The sequence below is a fragment of the Lipotes vexillifer genome, unplaced genomic scaffold, assembly GCF_000442215.2.
Source record: "Lipotes vexillifer unplaced genomic scaffold, Lipotes_vexillifer_v1.1 scaffold504, whole genome shotgun sequence".
NCBI lineage: Eukaryota > Metazoa > Chordata > Mammalia > Artiodactyla > Lipotidae > Lipotes > Lipotes vexillifer.
This window is the reverse complement of record NW_006785225.1, coordinates 1,027,205-1,045,355: the sequence shown is the minus strand read 5'-3', so window position 1 is coordinate 1,045,355 and position 18,151 is coordinate 1,027,205. Positions and strand designations below refer to the sequence as shown.

Sequence of the window (18,151 nt, the reverse complement as noted above, 5' to 3'; positions counted from 1 at the left end):
ATGAGGTGTGGCTGTGCAATCTGCTCCTGCCCTCCTTCCCCAGCCCTTCCTTATGGCTCACACATCCCTACCCTCCCTCTCTGCCAGAAACAGCAAAATCCAGGAGGCCACTGATGCCAGTGAGACCAAAGAGTAAACTCCAGAGCAGTGAAATCAATTCAGCTTTAAAGACAGCACGTAATTGAGACAGGAGGTGCCTGAATGGGGGCACAGTCTTTCCCAAGTTGACCTGAGTGGGCTGCAGGGAAACTGGAGCTTCACCTGAGACAGGCAGACTCCATCAGCTCCTCTTACCTACCTGAGTTCCCAGTTCTCCAGCACCCAGAGAAAATTGCCAAAGACAGGATATAGGAAGGAAAGAATTGGATCAACTTTTATCTGGTTGTTAAAGAGGCAATACTTTAATTCTTTCAAAAGGAGTAGGCACTAAAGAGTGTCCCTCCCACCCCCATTCCGCACCCTCCCCCACCCTTCGAGGCTCCCAGTCTCCACCCTGGAGGCAAACACTCTCCCTAGCTTCTCTTAAGTCATTGGGAAGAGAGTCTTGCATATATACACAAATGATAATCAAATTTAAAATCCACTTCCTCCCCTCTCCTGGTGATTTTAGGCATGCTGAATAAGGGGCTCAGCAGCCCTGGGTTTTCATTCTTGCTCAGTTGCTCACTGTACAGCCTAACTCATTTTCTCTGAGCCTTGCTTGCCTCATCTGTAAAGTGGGGTTGCTGTGTGGATGAAACTGGATTCAAAACTAAGTAATCCCAACTTTTTTAGCACTATAAATAAACATGGAAGTGTCTTCTGGGTCACAGTGAGGGGGAAGTAGGTCAATGAAGCAGACACGTTTGGGCCCATCCCCAGGCCCTGAAAGTGTTGCAACTCCCCCAGGAGAAGAGTGGCTGGCTCTTCTGGGAGATGAACAGAGGCTGCAGTCCTCGCTCTGAAGCTAGTCTTTGTCTTCTTGGTCTAAAGATGACATTTCTGGTTTGGAGACCTGAGACCTTGACAAGGTTGCATGCCCTGTCACATGCCAGTCTTGGGGGCCACCCCCTACATGTTTATTATGATGCCCTGCCCCCCTGCCCTAGGGTCAGATTTCTATTAAGGGCCCCTTCCAGCTCTTGGGTCAGGGAGGAGCGTCTAGGCAGTGTTGGGAAGTCACTGACTGACCTTGGCCCAGCCAACCAGTTGTCCCTTGATCTCCACAACTCTACTTGGGGACCTGAGGGGTTCAGGGCCTAGGAGAGGGAAACCAAGACAGCCACACAGATATAGGGGAGCCTGGCAGACAAGATGGCACATTCCTTCACAAGGTCAGCCAACAACAGGGCCTGAAATAGTCTCTTCTGGTAGAGGTCAGACCAGCAGACATTTCACAAATGGCCCTTCAACTCTGGTTGGGTACAAGCCCCTGGGTGGGATCAGTTGTCTGTCCTTCTATCCACTCATTCTGTTTGTCTTCCCAAAACCGCCTGCTGCGGCCTAGCCAGAGACAAGCCCTACCCTTGGCATAAGGCCACATCCTCAGATGAGTCGGATTGGGCCGGCTGGAGCCAGTGGGTGGAAGACAGAGGACGTCCCAGGTAGAGGGCACAGCAAGGACCAGGCCTTGTGGGTGGGAAAATGTTGGGCCAAGGCAGATACTGAGATTGAGTGCAGGGTGGAGGCCCTGAGCTCCCAGCAGGTGTGCCAAAGGTCATGGAGAGGCAAGGAAAGGATGGACAGACAGAGGGCTGTAGAGGACTAGGCAGAGACCCGGACAGAGGAGGAAGCCAGGAAGAGAAGGAGAGGGTAGGGGCAAGGCCTCAGACTTAGTTCCATGGGAAAGCCAGCTGGTGTCTGTGTGTCTGTCTGTCTTAATGACCAGTGGTTAAAGCCCAAACTCCCCACTCCCACTTTGAGGCTCCGGCTCTGCCTGAGGCCTCCTCCTAGCCCAGGGCTCCCAGATCCCAGCCACAGGACCCCTTTGCCCCCAGCGCCAAGGGGAAGTAGTAAAGGGCACGAGAGCCTAGAGTGAGACAAGCTGAGAGGAAATCCCTCACTCTCTAGCTAGATGACCTCGGGCAAGTCACTTCACCTCTCTGGGCCTCAGCCTCCTGTTCTGTGAAATAGGGCTAATGGAAGGACCACCCAGTGTTACAGGGAAGCTGAGAGGGTTAGATGACAGGAAGGACCCAAAGCTTGGCCCAGAACTTGCCAGAGTCTGGCAAACAGGGGAAGCTCCAGTTCTGGACACCTGATGGTCAGTGCAATCTGCAGTTTAAAGAGGACTCAGGGCCCAGAGCCCAGGTCTCTGGTGGTGGGATTTACTGCCCAGTGACGAGCCTGGGGAATAGATGGCCCCAGAGGCCGCCCACAGCATTGGCCGTTTCTCCTGCCCCAGAGCCTGTACACGGGCTGGAGGTAAGGAGGGAGAGTGCTCCGACCAGGGCCAGGGTGGGGATGGGGCTGGGGTTTAGGTCCCCTTGACCGCGCCCCACCCACCCCCCCGCATCTCGCATCTCAACTCGGGGCTCAACTGGCCTGAGGGCGGGTGGGCGAGGGCGGGGCAGGGCCGGCCCCTCTCGCCCTGCTGGGGGGTGGGGGGTGGGGGGCGGGTCGCCTGGGAACTGCTCCTCCCGCCTGCCGCCGCTTTAAGAGGCTGCTCCGCGGCAGCGAGCGGGGCCGGAGCCGCAGTCCGAGCGAGCAGAACTGAGCCGAGCCGGCAGTTGCACGGCTGCGGGGACGGCAACAGCATGACCGGCCACCACGGCTGGGGCTACGGCCACAACGACGGTAGGCGCAGACCCCGGCCGGCCCCCACCCGCTGGGACTCGCTCCTGACCCTCGCGCCCAGCCGGGTTTGCGGGACCCTCAAGCCCCCTATCCTCTAGGCGGGACCGGGATCCCTATCCCATCCGTCCCCCAGAACCCGGCCCACCCGCCCGGCCCGAGCCCTTGCTCCCCCCGCACCTGGCGCAAAGTCCGCGCTGCACCCCGGCCGGCCCCGCCGCCAGCGAGCCACCCCGCGGCCGAGCGCGTCCAGCCGCCTCTTCCGCGCAGCCCCTGACGGCCCCGCTCGCTCTGACCCGGGCCGGGACACTCACTCATCGCCGGAGTGCGCAGCGGGTGAAGGTAGCCTAGGGCAGCGGGGGGCGGTTCCGGCGGAGCGCTGTGCGCGGTGTCTGTGCGGGGAGCGCGCACGCGTGTGTGCCGGGACCTCCAGCGAGCTGGGCTCCCCGTGGGCAAGGGCGCGGTGTCCTGCGCAGAGTTTCCCGGTCGAAGCGTCCGAGCTTTCGAGTCGGCAGGTATGTGAAGGAAGGGAGCATCTGGGGGCTCACGGATGTGTCTGGGTGTCTGCCTCGGGCAGGGTGTTTGAGCACGTCCAGTTGTGAGGCATGGGAGCCCGTGGCCCACACCAGCCTCCTGGGCTGACCGGGAGAAAAGCTCCTCGGTCCTACCTCAGTTTACTTAAGATGCAGAGGAAGGGAGAAGAGGCAGACGGTGAGAGCCAGAAGGCTTGAGTGTGGGACTGGGGCAAGTCAGTTCCTTTTGGGCTATTTCTTACCAAACTGGGGTCGGGGTGTGGGATAAGGGTTTCTTGTTTTTCCCGAGGTGAACGATGAGGAGCCAAGATCCAGGCTGCCAGGACGAAACCCAGGCAAGGCAGGTGGGGGTGGGGAGAAGCGGAAGTGCTGGTGGGAGGAACGCCCCCGTCCCACTCATCTGAGGAGAGACAGGCACTCTGTGAGGATGGGCAGGGGTCCTAGGCTACAAAGTCTGGGGGTTTGGAGGTTACAATGGGCCAGAAGGAGTTAGGGAGGTGCTGTGGTGTCTCTGGCCCCTCTGGGACCCCAAGCACACAGGAGAATATTCTGGAGGGGAGAACCCCAAATCTAGACATGCAAAAGCTAGAAAGAGACTTTCAGAAAAAGGCAACAGAGATCAGCAGAGATGTAGAGAGAGGCAGAGAAGGGGCAGGTTGACACGACCCACAGAAGATCCTCTTCCCGCCCAGCACCTGCTCCCAGCCAGCTTCAGGGTGCTCCCCACTGACTCCAGCCTTCTTGCTGGTCCTGCCCACCAGCACTGTGTCCAGTATCCCAACAGGCCTGCCCCATAGCTGGCCACCCTGAAGCTGCTGCCCCTCGCCCAGTCCTGGGCCATCCAGTCTAGTTGCGATGAGGGAGGAAAAGACAGGATGGAGGTGCCGGCATGCAGCATGCTCACAGGACTTCAAAAATAACCCAGTGGGTCTGGGCCATGATTCTGAGTCATCCACTGGGGACACAGCTTTGTCGGCACCTGCTGCTGTTTTCTCAGGAAAACTTAAGAAGCCAAAAACGGGGAGAAGCACCAGCCGGCAATAGCTCTAAAAATAGGCTGCATCTCAGGATGTTCCCCGGGGAGATGCCGAGCCTCTCGGCTGCAGATGGAGTCTCTGGGAGGCAGGTGGTGGGTGCTCGTGGGTGTGCATGCAGGTGTGTGTGCGTGTGTGTGCGTGTGTGTATGTGTGTGCACGAGCATGTGTTTTGCTGTAGTCTCTTAGTGCAGACCTGGGTTTGCAACAGGGGATAGCTTGTGTGTGAGGATGCATATGTGTGTCAGAGGTAGTTGGCAGGGCTATGTGTTTGTACACATGTGTTACTGGGCCTGATGGCTCTGGGTGCGGTGAGCTCAGGTCACTGTGCATATATGTGTGTGCACGTGAAAAATCTCCCCGGACCTGCACATGTCTGGGGAGGGCAGCTGGGGGCAATGCATGCACACACTGTGTATTTATACCAGTGCCCAAGTGTGTGTGCACACATGTGCCAGTGGCCCTCAGTTCCTTCATCTGTGAAATGGGGATCATGCTCGTTTCTACTTCACGAGGCTGGTATGAGGAGCAAATTCATGTCACAGAGCCAAAGCGAGGTTGATGTGAACTTTTGTTATCATTTTCACAAACACCAACTCGAACTTGGCCAAAGTGCAGGAAGAGGCCAGATACCTGGTAGGGTCAGGTAAGGGAGTTCGGGAGCCCGGGGACCTCTCTAAGCAATACTGCCTGTCGGGGAAGACCCACTACCCCAAACTGCCCCTGAGCCTGTAGCTTTTTTGTGCCCCCTTCCATGCATTACCTCTCTGGGCCTCCTATCAGCTCTGGGTGGAGAGTTTTAGTGAGGCCATTTCGCAGACAAGGAAATGGAGGCTGAGAGGGGAAGTGGCAGAGCTGGGATTGGAGCTCCAGACTTCATGGCTCCAAAGCAGGGGCTAATCTCTGAAAGGACAGTACGGAGACCATCCCCTACAGGTACCCTCAGTCTGCAGCCCAGAGATTCAGGCTGGCCTGAGTCCTTGCCCTCTCCCCATCTGCAGGCCCCTCACACTGGCACAAGCTGTATCCCATTGCCCAGGGAGACCGCCAGTCACCAATCAATATCGTATCCAGCAAGGCTCTGTACTCGCCCAGCCTGAAGACACTGGAACTTTCCTATGAGTCCTGCACGTCCCTCAGCATCTCCAACAATGGCCACTCTGTCCAAGTGGACTTCGATGACAGTGATGACCGAACTGGTAAGTGGCCCTTATGGTGATGTTTGCCGGACCCTGGTACCCTTCCCCCTGGGATCCTAACCTGTTTTGGGCAGGCTCAGGAGGGGCAGCATGCTGTGGTAGGGAAGGAAGGCTCCACTTCTCACCAGCTGTGAAGCCTTAGGCTGAGCCTCAGTCTCCTGATGCATACGATGGGAGCATTAAGACCCTATTTTCCTCCCTAGGATCATAGAGAGGAGAAATGAAAAACTGAAGTGATGTTTGTAGTGCTGGCATATAGCAGATGCTCAAGAAATGCTAATTCTCTTTCTTCTCTTTCAGTTGTGCTTTAGGTCAGGTTTGTTTTCACTCCCTGCCCCATCACTGAGCTGCTGTGTGGCCTAAGGCCAAACCCTCCTCTCTGTGTGATCTGGCCAAGCCCAGAAGAGAGAGAATGGAACTAAAATGTTCTGTGTGCCAGGCCCCTTGCTAAGGTCACAGGCAGTTCTTTTATTCTTCTCAAGAACCTACCTCTAAGATGGGCAAGTAGAGACTCACTGAGCTGGGGAGGGCCAGAACCGGCCTGGTCCCACTCCAAAGGTCTTTTCTCCAGCCCACCTACAGCCTCAAGATCCCAACCATCCTGGACCAAAGAGAGGCCAGTGGGAACTTGTAGCACCTCCTTCCAAGGTCTCTTTGCCCTGGGATTAGAGTTCGGGTTCCTTCATGATAAATTCTTGGACAGAAGCCTCGGGAGTGCTCCTTAGTAAAGGGATTTTTGTCCTTATGACCAGGCCTGTGAGAGATGAAGTGGGGTAAGGAGGGAACCTGCTAAAGTTTCTTATGTAAGGAAGTGACTGGTACTTTGCCCCTCTGTCATCTCCCCCAACCCCCCCATACGCACAATGAAAGCACTCAGGGAAACTTAAGTTTCAAATGGAAAATCAAAGGGCAGAGAAGGGGAGGAAAGCCAGACAGGAATGATCTTAGTTGCTTAACTCTGAGTTCCCTGGTAGGCTAGGGAAAAGGGGAAAGAGGATCAGTTAAAGTTCTTGTCGCAGAAGGTAGGAAATCCAACAGATCCTCAGAAGAGAGACACAGCATTCTTGGTACTGAATTCTAAGAAAAGCCTCCCACCCAGAACTTTGGGGAGGGACATGGAGCTCTTGATGACCTTAGATCACAGTTTATGAAGGAGCAGTTTTCAAATGGTTGGATCTTCTAAACAGCCTTCAGAGGGCACTGAGGGCTCAATTCAGACATCAATAGCTCAGTGAAGGCCACTCTTGGCAGGGGAAGGCCCAAGGAAACATTCCTCTGGACCACTGATCCAGGGGCTCACTTTCTGACTTGGTTTGGGTTCCGTCCCCTATCAGAATGCCCAGGCCTGAGGGGTAGGGGACCAGCGGGAAGAAAGTAGGCTTGGGAGTGAGACAGTTGGGTCTCTGCCACTCCCCAGCTGTGTGACCTTGGGCAGGATACCTACCTTTCTGAGCCTCAGTGCCACATCTGGCCAAGGGGGTAACAGGTAACAATGTGTCCCCCTCTAGGTCACTGTGGGGATTAATGTCTGCAGACTGCTGAACACATAGGAAGTACACAGTGAATGGCAGTGTGTTCTATGGTCAGGATGGAGAGAGGAGGCTAAGGGGGCCAAGCTCAAGGTTTAGGGAGGCAGTTCACTCCCTAAGAGACGGCACTGTGGAGTCCCAGGTGGGTCATGCTCAGAAGAGTGGGCCCTCCCAGCCCATATCAGGGAGCTCAGCCTGCAGGTCTGGCTACTCCTGCCTCCCCAGGATGGAGCAGCCAGCCATCACCCCCAGGCTCAGTCAGCCACCCAGCATTACATGGACAGGCCCTGCTTCTCAGATGAGGCAGGACAGCAAGAAGGGGCCTCTGGGCTGTCCCATGGTCCTCCTCCTTGAAGGGCCCACAGAGGGCAAGGCCCTGCCCTGGTCACCCGTCCTCAAGGGGCCTAGTGGAACTCTGAGCCCAGGGCCGTCACCTGATCCAGGAGCTCACATTCTGCCCTGGCTGGGGCTCCCTCCACTGCCAGATCTCTTTTAGCTGGAAATTCAATCAGTCCCAGGAGGCCTTGTGAGTGGCCCCAGCTCGCCAGGTATCAGAGTGGGAAATTCACAAAACCAGCATAAGTGGGGCTTGCCAAAGAGGGCATGAAGGAGGGACATTGGAGGTACCTGGGCCTGACCATCAGAGTGGGGACCCTTAGGAGCTGGCCTCTAGACATCAGGTCCTGGGGAGCCTCCAGGTTCTGGGGAGGCAGCACGGCCTGGTGATTAGGGCCTTGGGCTCTGAACTTACATGAAGTAGATGCAGGCTTATATCCCAGCTCAGTGCCTTGCTGTGTGACCTTGGGCAAATGCCTTGCCCTCTCTGTGCCTCAGTTCCTCCTTTATAAAATAGAAATAATAATAGGTTTTGTCTTTCATGAGCTACTATGAGGACTAAAGAAAAGAATTTTTCCGACCCAGCTCTGGGTCAGGGCTCCAGACATGGGAGGTCTATTGTTAGTGATAATCGGGGCCTGAGAGGCAAAGTCCCAGCTTCCACTCGAAACTGGGCAAGAGTGGGGAGGATCCAGATGGAGGGATATACCCACTCAGTGTACCAGACTCCTCTGTCACCTACAGGGCTCCAGGATTTGTGCCCTCGCCCAGCTAAGGGCATAGGGAACTGGGCGGGGACTGATCCAAGTCCGCTTAGAGCAAGGAATGTTGCAAATGAAAAGTTTATCCCTCTCCTGAGCACTACCCTAATATTGGCGCTGCTGTCTGTGGGCGGTGTGGGCTCTCTCACAGCAATTGCTACACACCCCCCTTCTCCCCGCAGTGGTGACTGGGGGCCCTCTGGATGGGCCCTACCGGCTCAAGCAGCTCCATTTCCACTGGGGCAAGAAGCACAGTGAGGGCTCAGAGCACACGGTGGATGGCAAGTCATTCCCCAGCGAAGTAAGACCCTCCTCTACCTGAATCCCTTTACCACTTGGGGAAGGAGTTGGGGACTGGGGAGCCAGGGTCTTGACAGGTGCCTGGTGTGGGGCACTGGAGAGAGTGAAGTCACTCGGGGACCTTTGGGAGAGACGCCCTTCACCTGAAGTTCAGGTCTTCCACCTGAACTCTGCCTACTATCGTCCCGATCTGTGTGTCCAGAAGGAATTTTATGACGGACAAATCCAGTCCCACCACAGCCTTACTAACAACCCTTCAAGGATTAAGCCTGGCATTCAAGACCCTGCGTGAACTGGCCTTGCCTGGCCTCATCTCCCTTGACCTCTTCCCATACTGCCCACACCTGGCTCTTTCATATCTCCAGGCTGCTGTTCTCTCTGCCTGGAATACCTTGCCCCAAGAGTTCCATCTGATAACCCCCTTCTTATTCTTTGGACTCAGCTGCAGGCTTTACTTCCTCAGGGAGGTGTCACACTGGATAGTCATTATCTGTTTCACAGTTCAGGGAGGGCAGGGCCTGATCTCTTTGGTCCCTTGGGGCTCAGGAAAAGGTCAGGCCCAGAATCAGGGTAAATGCTACCTGTGGCCCGCCCCTCCCGCAGAGGGGCCAGGAGTCCGGTGGGAGTGGGGGAAGCCTGGCTCTGAGCTTGCATGGCCCCTGGGAGGCACTAAGCACTGGCCTGGCCTGTCGTTGCCCCTGTAGCTGCACCTGGTTCATTGGAATGCCAAGAAGTACAGCACCTTTGGGGAGGCGGCCTCAGCACCCGATGGCCTGGCTGTGGTTGGTGTCTTCCTGGAGGTGAGGGGGTTACCTGGGCCAGAAGGCCGTGGGAGGCCTGGTACCACCCCTATAGCTCCAGAACACAGTGAGATCTGGCCTCATGCTACTTCTCCCTGACAGACGGGGGACGAGCACCCCAGCATGAACCGTCTGACAGATGCACTCTACATGGTTCGGTTTAAGGTGAGACCAGGGGTCCATGCTCTTGATCTACAGCAGCCTGGTGGGGAGGAAGGAAGAGGCTAGATCATGGCGTGGGCCCATCCACTCCTCCATCCTGGCAGCAAACCCTGGCAGAGGTGAAGGGTGCAGGTGAGCACCTGTGGTGCCCTGCAACTGACTCCTCGTCATCAGGGTCCATGGCCCCACTGAATGCCCAGCGTGAAGTCTGGTTGGGCATAGGATTGATAAGATGCCTGTCACATTAATGGTACTCTGACCAGCAGCGCCATTAAGTTCTGTTGAAGGCGAGGGAGAGAACATGGTGCCCAAAGAGCTTTGGGAACCACAGCTTTTACATACAAGGGAATGGGTGGAGAGGGCCGGCCGGGCTGGAATATAACCTCTGGGATCACAGATATTTGGCCACAATTTGCATCAATGGGCCAAGGAGAAGCCTAAATCCTATTGACAGAAATGGGTGGGGAGGGTGTTGGTCTCATCCCGTTGGGAGGTCTTTGCTGACTCCTGGGTCCCCCACCCTGCCCCAGGGCACCAAGGCCCAGTTCAGCTGCTTCAACCCCAAGTACCTCCTGCCTGCCAGCCAGCACTACTGGACCTACCCTGGCTCCCTGACAACACCCCCACTGAGCGAGAGCGTCACCTGGATTGTGCTCCGGGAGCCCATCAGCATCTCTGAGAGGCAGGTGAGCCCTCGCAGAGTACCAGATGGAAGGATGCGACACTCAGGCACACCCGGGCAGTGTGACTCTCCCAACCAGCAGCCCACAGCCTGTGGTCCCATCATCGAGGCTCCCATCTTTTGCTAATAAATGTTTAGATTTTTGGGTGGGAGTCAGCTTGGTTGTTAGTTATTAGGACCTGGACACAGCCTAGAAGGGGTGATCCCTGGATCCTGGGACCACCCCTAGTGTGCTAGAATCTGAATGCTGCATTTGCTGATGATTCTTAGCTAGACAGGAACTGGAACTAGGTGGAGCAGGGTCCAGGTTCAGAGGCTCTTTAGTGAGTAAGTAACTGAGGTTGGGTTCCCAAAGAGGCAATGAGTGGGGAGAAGTAGGGACAAGCCCTAGGGGCAAGAGGAGAGAGGGGCAGAACTGGCTGGGCAGGGTATGCCAGATGTTGTGTCTGGGATCAGAGAGGACCACAGCGCCCCCATTCTGCACTGAGTATCTCTTCTGCCTTAAGATGGAGAAATTCCGGAGCCTGCTTTTCACCACAGAGGATGATGAGAGGATCCACATGGTGAATAACTTCCGGCCGCCACAGCCACTGAAGGGCCGTGTGGTCAAGGCCTCCTTCTGGGCCTGAGCTGCCTACCTGCCCAGCCGGCCACTGAAGCACCATCTTCCCAAGGGCTTCCATGTCAGCAGACACCAAACCATCCAAGGCTCCCTGCCTAGGGCTGCTGTGGACCCCACTTCAGCTGGCTTGCTCCTTGGCCACCCTGGAGGCTTCTCGATGGGACCCTCAAGTCGGGGGACACCTTTCAGCTGCTCTGGGGACAGGAAGGACAGGAGCTGAGCATGGTCCGAGCCTAAGGCTGCCTCTGCTCTCCAACACCCAAAGGCCCCTGGGAACCTCCTCTTGTCTTCCCCACTGGCAATGGCAGCAGCCCCACCCTGAGCTCACACTGTGATGGATGAGACCAAACTCTCCAGGGCAGGCAGCTGGCATTGCCAGAAAGACTCAAGCAATAATTAGAAGTGGGCAGAGCTGCCCTCTCAGTGTTACCTCTTCTGCAGGCCTCCGCCATGCACGCACCTCACTGCCAGGCCATTAAAATCAGGACCCAGCCTGCTGGAGGTGACATGACCTTCTCCCTCCAGCCACCTGCTGCCATAGGCAGGCACTGGCTACAGCTTATGTAGTATCTCCCTTCATCCCCACCCAGCCACCAAAGCTACCTACATGACAATCCATCCATGCACTGATTAATAAATTCATTCATTCATGCAACAAATACCCATTGAGTGCCTGTGTTCTGTCAAGTGCTGCTCCAGGCATCGGGGAGGCCATGGTGATCAGTCAAGCACAGGATGCTGAGAGGGCCGTGGGCACCGAACAGGTGAGGGTGATACAGACGGCGGGGCAGGGGCTGTGGGGGCAGAGAAAAGGGGGAGCCTACTTTCCCCACCCTGAGCTCACACTGTGATGTCCTCATCTGGTGAAGAAATTAAATTCCAACCAGTATTCCAAGGCAGAGAGAAGGGAACAGCGTGTTTGAGCTCAGGGAAGAGCAGGTGTGCCGGCTCCCAGGTGAGAGCCCAGGGTGTTTGTGGAACAGAGAAGAACGAGTGGGGCTGGAGCCTTGGGGGAGGGCCTGGGACTCTCTCCCAAGGCTAATGGGAGTCAGGAAGGATCTGGAGTAGAGGAGGGGCAGGGGCAGATGTGCAAAGGCTGGGAGATCCCTGTGGAGTGTGAGTGGGCAGGTAGGACTGGCAGCAGGAGAAGGTGGTGGCCAGTGGCCAGGAGAAAGAATACAGGGTGGTGGAGGCCGGGAGCAGGGCGCTGGATGAGAGAGACTTAGAAGGTGGAGTCCAAAGATAGCATTTGGCTCTCTGTGAGGGTGGAGGGGAGTGCAGGGTGTGTCCCCGGGCGGAGAGAGAGGACAGGAAAGCCTGGGCAGCAGCAGACCAGGATGGACACACAGAGTTTGTGGGGCCCTGAGAGGAGTGCTAGGAAGCGCTGGGGTGTTGGGGTCTGAGCCGAGGAGAGAGGTGGAAGGTAGAGGGGGCTGCTTTGGAGCATCTTCACTCAAGGTGGTGGGTGAGGCAGAGGGGAGGGAGCGGGAGGGTGTTATGTGAGAGAAGGGACCCAGGATCTAGCACAGAACCAGCGCACGACCCTGCGGAGGATCTGCTGAGAGGGAAAGCCACGGAGTGGCACGTCTGAGATACCTAGGTGAGAGAGTTTGGAAAGGGGCATTGGGGGCTGCTGAGGAGTCTGAGGCAGGGCTGGGGCTGGGGTGAGGCAAGTGATCTCTTAGGGTGCAAAATTTAAGGAGGCACACACCCTCAGGCCCCAACCCTGCATTTGTATGACGCTGAGGGTGCGTGTCTCCTTAAATGTGCACCGTAAGTGCCTCGCTGGACTCACCCTAGTCCCAGCCCAAGTCCAGAAGGTTTAGAGACCCAGCCATCACTGTGCCCCATGAGCCAGGCCAGGGGCAGGTGGTGGACAGTGAGGGGGCTGAGGAGTGAGGGGAAGTAAAACCGGGACAGCAAATGTATACGTGTGGTTGTGAAGGGGAAGAAAGCGATAGCTGAGGGGGCACAGGGTCGAGGCTTTTGGAAAGATGGGCCGGTGGTGTGTCTGAACATCCTTGGGAAGGAGGCCAAGCTGCAGGTACCAGCAGGGCTGGGGGCACATCGGTCTACTCACTTTGGCCACAGCTTCTGTCATTGTCACTATACCAGAAGGGCACTCCAGGGTCATGGGATACTTCTGGGTTTTGGGTGAGGCCACAAGGAGAGGGTAGAATTAGGCCTTAGACTTCTAGCTTCGAGACCAGGGAGGCAGGTAAGGGAGAGGCTTGCTCTGTTGACTCCCCCCTTCCATTCTCATGCTCAGGGCAAACCTGTCCCCAGAGTGGCCCTCAGCAAATGCTGCTCCAGCACAGGGCCAGACACACTTTCAGCCCGGCTGGCACACCTGGCCCAATCTGGGGGCCATTTGCTCTATCCATGTTTCAGGAGATGGTGAAAAGGATAGTGTCTGGAGGACAGTGTGGTGAAAAGGATAGTGTCTGGAGGACAGTGGCCGCAGGGAAGTAACGCTAGTAATGCTGCCCCCTGAAGGCAGGTAAAGGGCCTGGGGCAGATATCTGACTCTCTGCCTGTGATCTAAGAACTGTCATCACCCCCATGTTACAGATGAGGAAGATGAGGCTGGGGGAGGTTAAATAGGCAAGTGGCCAAGCAAAATTTGAAACTGGATCTGTCTGCTAACTCTCCTGCTCTACGCCAGAGCACTGAGCATAGTGGTGAACAAATAGGCCTAATACGACTGGCCCTGCCAGGGATCTTAGCACCCCACCGCCACCTCCCAGGGATGGTGGCACCACAGTCCTGGCGCTGCAGAGGACTTGAGAAATGGGAGCTGATTTTAAAATAATTATCCCAAGGCTGCCAAGATTCCTCATTCCTTACATCCTTCCACTTAATTCATTTATTATTATTATTTTTTAATTTTTATTTAGTTATTATCTTTGACTGCGTTGGGTCTTCTTTGCTACGCATGGGCTTTCTCTAGTTGCAGCGAGTGGGGGCCACTTTTCACTGCAGTGCGCAGGCCTCTCGTTGCTGTGGCTTCTCTTGTTGTGGAGCACGGGCCCAGGTACGTGGGCTTCATTAGTTGTGGCACATGGGCTCAGTAGTTGTGGCTCACGGGCTCTAGAGCACAGGCTCAGTAGTTGTGGCTCACGGGCTTAGTTGCTTCACAGCATGTGGGATCTTCCTGGGCCAGGGCTCGAACCTGTGTCCCCTGCATTGGCAGGCAGATTCTTAACCACTGCGCCACCAGGGAAGCCCCATTTTTTAAATTTAAAACTATTTTAAAACCAAAGTGGCCTCCTACTGTTATAATTACAGTGCAAGGTTTGACCCTATTACATCCAATAGGGATGGCCAACCTCAAGGGACCCAGGACTGGGTCCTGAATCCTCATCCATGGCAAGATTGCTTCCTGGAGCAAATGCTGGACACATTTGGGGTACTCAAGACAAGGTGGGCTCTGCTCGCTCCCAAGATCCCAGAGAGGCCCTCCCAGGGCAGCCAGGTGACCCTCTAAGAGATTGGGACTGGAGGGCCCAGGGGAAGGGGTGGCGGAGGAAAGTAATAAATGTGGGAGATCAAGAAGTACAAAGTTCCACTTGCAAAATAAATGAGTCACAGGTATGAGATGTACAATGTGAAGAACATAGTCAAGAATTATGTAATATCTTTGTATGGTGACAGATTGTAACTAGACTTAGAGCAGTGATCATTTTGAAATGTATCGCGATATCGAATCACTATGTTGTGTGCCAGAAACTAACATAGTGATGTAGGTCAATCATACTTCAAAAACAAACTCATAGAAAAAGAAATCAAATTTGTAGTTACCAGAGGCGGGGGTGTGTGGATAGGGGGGATTGGATGAAGGCAGTCAAAAGGCACAAACCAGTTATAAGATAAATTAGTACTAGGGATGTAATGTACAACATGATAAATATAATGAACACTGCTGTAAGTTATACATGATAGTTGTTACGGGGTAAATACTAAGAGTTCTCATCACAAGGAAAATTTTTCTATTTCTTCAATTTTTTATCCATATGAGATGATGGATGTTCACTAAACTGATTGTGACAGTCATTTCATGATGTATATAAGTCAAATCATTATGCTGTACCCCTTAAATTTATACAGTGATGTATGTCAATTATATCTCAATAAAACTGGAAGAAAAAACAAAAATAAAATTTAAAAATAATAAAAATTTTATATAAAAGAAAAAAGTATATTTCATTTGAAGAATATATTTTAGTTGACTCAGTTATATCCAAAATATCTTACCATTTTAACATATCATCAATATGAAAAATTAATGAGATATTTTACATTATTTGGGGGGCTAAATTTTTTTTTAATTAATTAATTTATTTACTTTTGGCTGCACTGGGTCTTCGTTGGGTTGCACGGGCTTCTCATTGCAGTGGCTTCTCTTGCTGCGGAGCACAGGCTCTAGGCTCGAGGGCTTTAGTGGTTGTGGCTTTCAGGCTCTAGAGCACAGGCTCAGTTGTAGCACATGGGCTTAGTTGCTCCCTGGCATGTGGGATCTTCCCAGACCAGGGCTCGAACCCATGTCCCCCGCATTGGCAGGCGGATTCTTAACCACTGCGCCACCCGGGAAGCCCTGGGGGCTAAATTTTTGAAATCCAGTGAGTATTTCACACTCACTGCACATCTCAACTCAAATTAGCCACATTTCAAGTGCCCAAGAACACATGTGGCCAGTGGCTACCATATTGGATAGCATAGCCCAAAACGGATGTCACTCTTTGCAAGGCCATCTGCTAGCAAGGGGTCCAAGCAGGCCCTCTGGCCGGGCCCAGAGCCAGACAACACGATGGCAGGAATGAGTCAGATCTGCTCCAAGCCTCTGTCCTCGACAAGGGGATTCTCAGAACATTTGATACCAACTTGGCTCCCTCTGTCAGGGCCTCCCTCCTCCAGGAGACCTCCTGAACTCCCCACCTTCCTCCAGCCTAGCTGGCCCTGTCCCAGGCCACCCTGCAGGACCTTTGCTGTTCCACTGGGAAAAAGGCCAAGACCCTCAGGAAGGAAATGATCACAAGAGACTGTCAAGAGTTGGGGGAGGTGGTAGTGTCCCTGAGAAGGATCCTGGCTTGGTTGAGGAGACTTGACTAATCTGGGAGGTCTTCCTGAAAGAGGGTCCCAGAGCAAAATCGTTGGCATCCCAGCAGAGGCACAAAAGCCTCAGCAGCAGTGAACATTTACCAGACAGAGAGGAGGGAGGCCTGGCTCTTGCTTAGCATGTATCGACAAAGAGGAGATGTGTGGTTGGGGACACAGGGGTCCCCAGGCTCTGGAGGCCTCAAATGCCAGGCAGGAGTTTGCCCTTACATCCAGGGACCATGAGGAGCCACTGGAGGGCTACAGCAGGGGCTAAAAGCCTCCCAGATTGGAGGAAGAAAACTCTCCCTGAGGCTCAGAAAGCGCTGGGCATCTTGGCCTGAATTCACCTTCTAACTCGGGGCTCAAGTGCAAATGTTGTCAGGTGCAGTTCATAAGCTCCTCCTGCTGCCCCTCCCTGGCCCCGCTGAATGGACTCATGCCCATGCCCTGGCAGTTCCTGGTTTGGCAGTCTGTGAGTCTAATCTAAATCCCTCCAGCTGCAACCCAAATGCTGTCTTCAGGGGCATGTGAGGGTGAGCTGGTGGCTCTTTATTCCCACTGAGCTGCCCTCCTGGGACAGACATTGCAGGGAAGGCATGGGGACACAGGTGCCCCGGGCTCAGCTGGGTCCCCATGTGTCTCTGGGGTCTTCAGAAGGGGGCTCTTCTGCTCCTCCTCTCTCAGCTCCTGCTCTGAGTGACAAGTTGTTGGTTGCTCTGGGCACAAGTGTCTCACTGCCCTGTCTCTCCGGTTGCCCAGCCTCTGGGGGAACTGGGGGGTGGTGAATCCTTGCTGCTGCTGCTTCTCCTGAGTGTTCAGGAGTAGAATTTGGGGGTATACCTTTTTCAGCCAGAGGAAGCCATGTCAGGGATCAATAAATTGCTCAGGGAATCCCAGAGAATCCAGGCCTAGAGGATTCCTGGTCTGACCCCACTCTACAGATAGAACAACTGAGGCCCAGACACAGAACAGAGTCTGCTGAAGTAAGTTGGTGGGAGAGGTAGGATTTATGACCCCTGGTCCTGTGCTCTTCACCCATCACGAGAGCCTAATGTAGCAGAAAGACCCCTACTCCGAATTACTCCCTGCTTGCCTACCTTGGAGCCTGAAATCCTGCCATTTGAGCTTCAGTGCTCACAGTTGAGAATGGTTCTCTGATGAAAGGCAAGTGGCCCTGGAAGGGGCACACAGTAATACCTCACGGGGGAATGACTTTATCACCTCCTTCTCAGTCTGCTCTGTGATCTCTTCTCTTGGTCTTGGTTTCCCCATCTGTAAAATGTGTTAATGGGAGGCCCAAGGGGCCTAAGGTAGGACTTGAGGGAGGAGAGAAAGCAGATTTCCCAGAGGGAGAGTCAGGCTGTGACCGAGTGGGGGGCAGACAGCTCTGGATCTCAGGATGCAGGTGACCCTATGTGCCCCCTAAACTGAAAGGGGACATAGTGCTGGGACAAAACTGCAGGGACAGATGACCAGAAGAGCCTCCCATGACCCCCAGGACCTTGCCCATCAATGTGATGGGAGAACACCTGGGATGAATTTCCTCCCAGCCCAGTGTAATGGGAGCTCAGAGCTAGATTCGACTGATTTACAGAAAATAAAGGCATTTAATGTGTTTACCCAAGTCCATGAACTATGACCCCTGCAACACGAGGTCTGTACTTTAGGAGAAGTCAGTGTTTGGAAATGGTCTCTCCTAGGAGAGAAGAGCTCAAATGGTATAATTTCAGGCAGGGGCAGGTGAGCTGAAAAGATATTTGGGGGGCAGCCAAGCCTTCAAAGCCTTGGCCCCAGCACTAAATCCAGAAGCCTGTGGTTTCTGGGGACTGCAGAGGGGACTGGGGGGGCACTTACCCCGTGCAGCTCAGATCGGCCAGGTACAGTTGCTCACACGTGTCCTTTGACCCTGGGCCGGGGGTGGAACGCTGAGCACCAACCTGGCTGCTTTAGCTGGCGCCAGTGGCAGTTCCGGCAACTCTGGGAGCCGGGGTCAGGGCACAGCAGCCAGCTCTACAGTCTTTGGGGCACCTGTTTTGATCCCAGTGCCCCCTGAGGTCAGAGGTCATGCTGAGGAAAGAAAGTCAGGTGTCAGGCAGCTGACAAGAGCTACCAACCCCAGCCAACTTCACTAAGCCTTGCTGTAAGTTAAGACGCTTAGAGATGGGCCCTCAACACCCACACGAGACCTTGCCACCATGTCAGGAAATCAGGCTTTACTTCCTTCTTTATCTGTCCCTCTTCACACTGACACCCAGGAGAACCGGGGCTGTGGCCGTGGGAACAGAAAAAGGAAAAGCCAACGTTTAGGGTTCCACTATCAGACC

General features: G+C 54.6%; 1 protein-coding gene across 2 annotated transcripts; it reads left to right on the top strand.

The window, feature by feature from the left end:
* The first annotated feature begins 2,631 nt into the window (after window positions 1-2,631).
* On the top strand, window positions 2,632-11,389 carry CA7 (carbonic anhydrase 7). 2 transcript variants are annotated; one of them, XM_007457310.1, is made up of 7 exons: window positions 2,632-2,775; window positions 5,341-5,538; window positions 8,347-8,465; window positions 9,169-9,264; window positions 9,367-9,429; window positions 9,957-10,112; window positions 10,615-11,389. In XM_007457310.1, exons 1-7 carry the CDS (start codon window positions 2,736-2,738, stop codon window positions 10,735-10,737), a joined length of 795 nt encoding a protein of 264 aa, XP_007457372.1. In that variant the 5' UTR covers window positions 2,632-2,735; the 3' UTR covers window positions 10,738-11,389. The 2 variants fall into 2 exon arrangements, with proteins under 2 accessions (XP_007457372.1, XP_007457371.1); XM_007457309.1 differs by lacking the exon at window positions 2,632-2,775 and adding an exon at window positions 3,188-3,483.
* The last annotated feature ends 6,762 nt before the right edge of the window (window positions 11,390-18,151 follow it).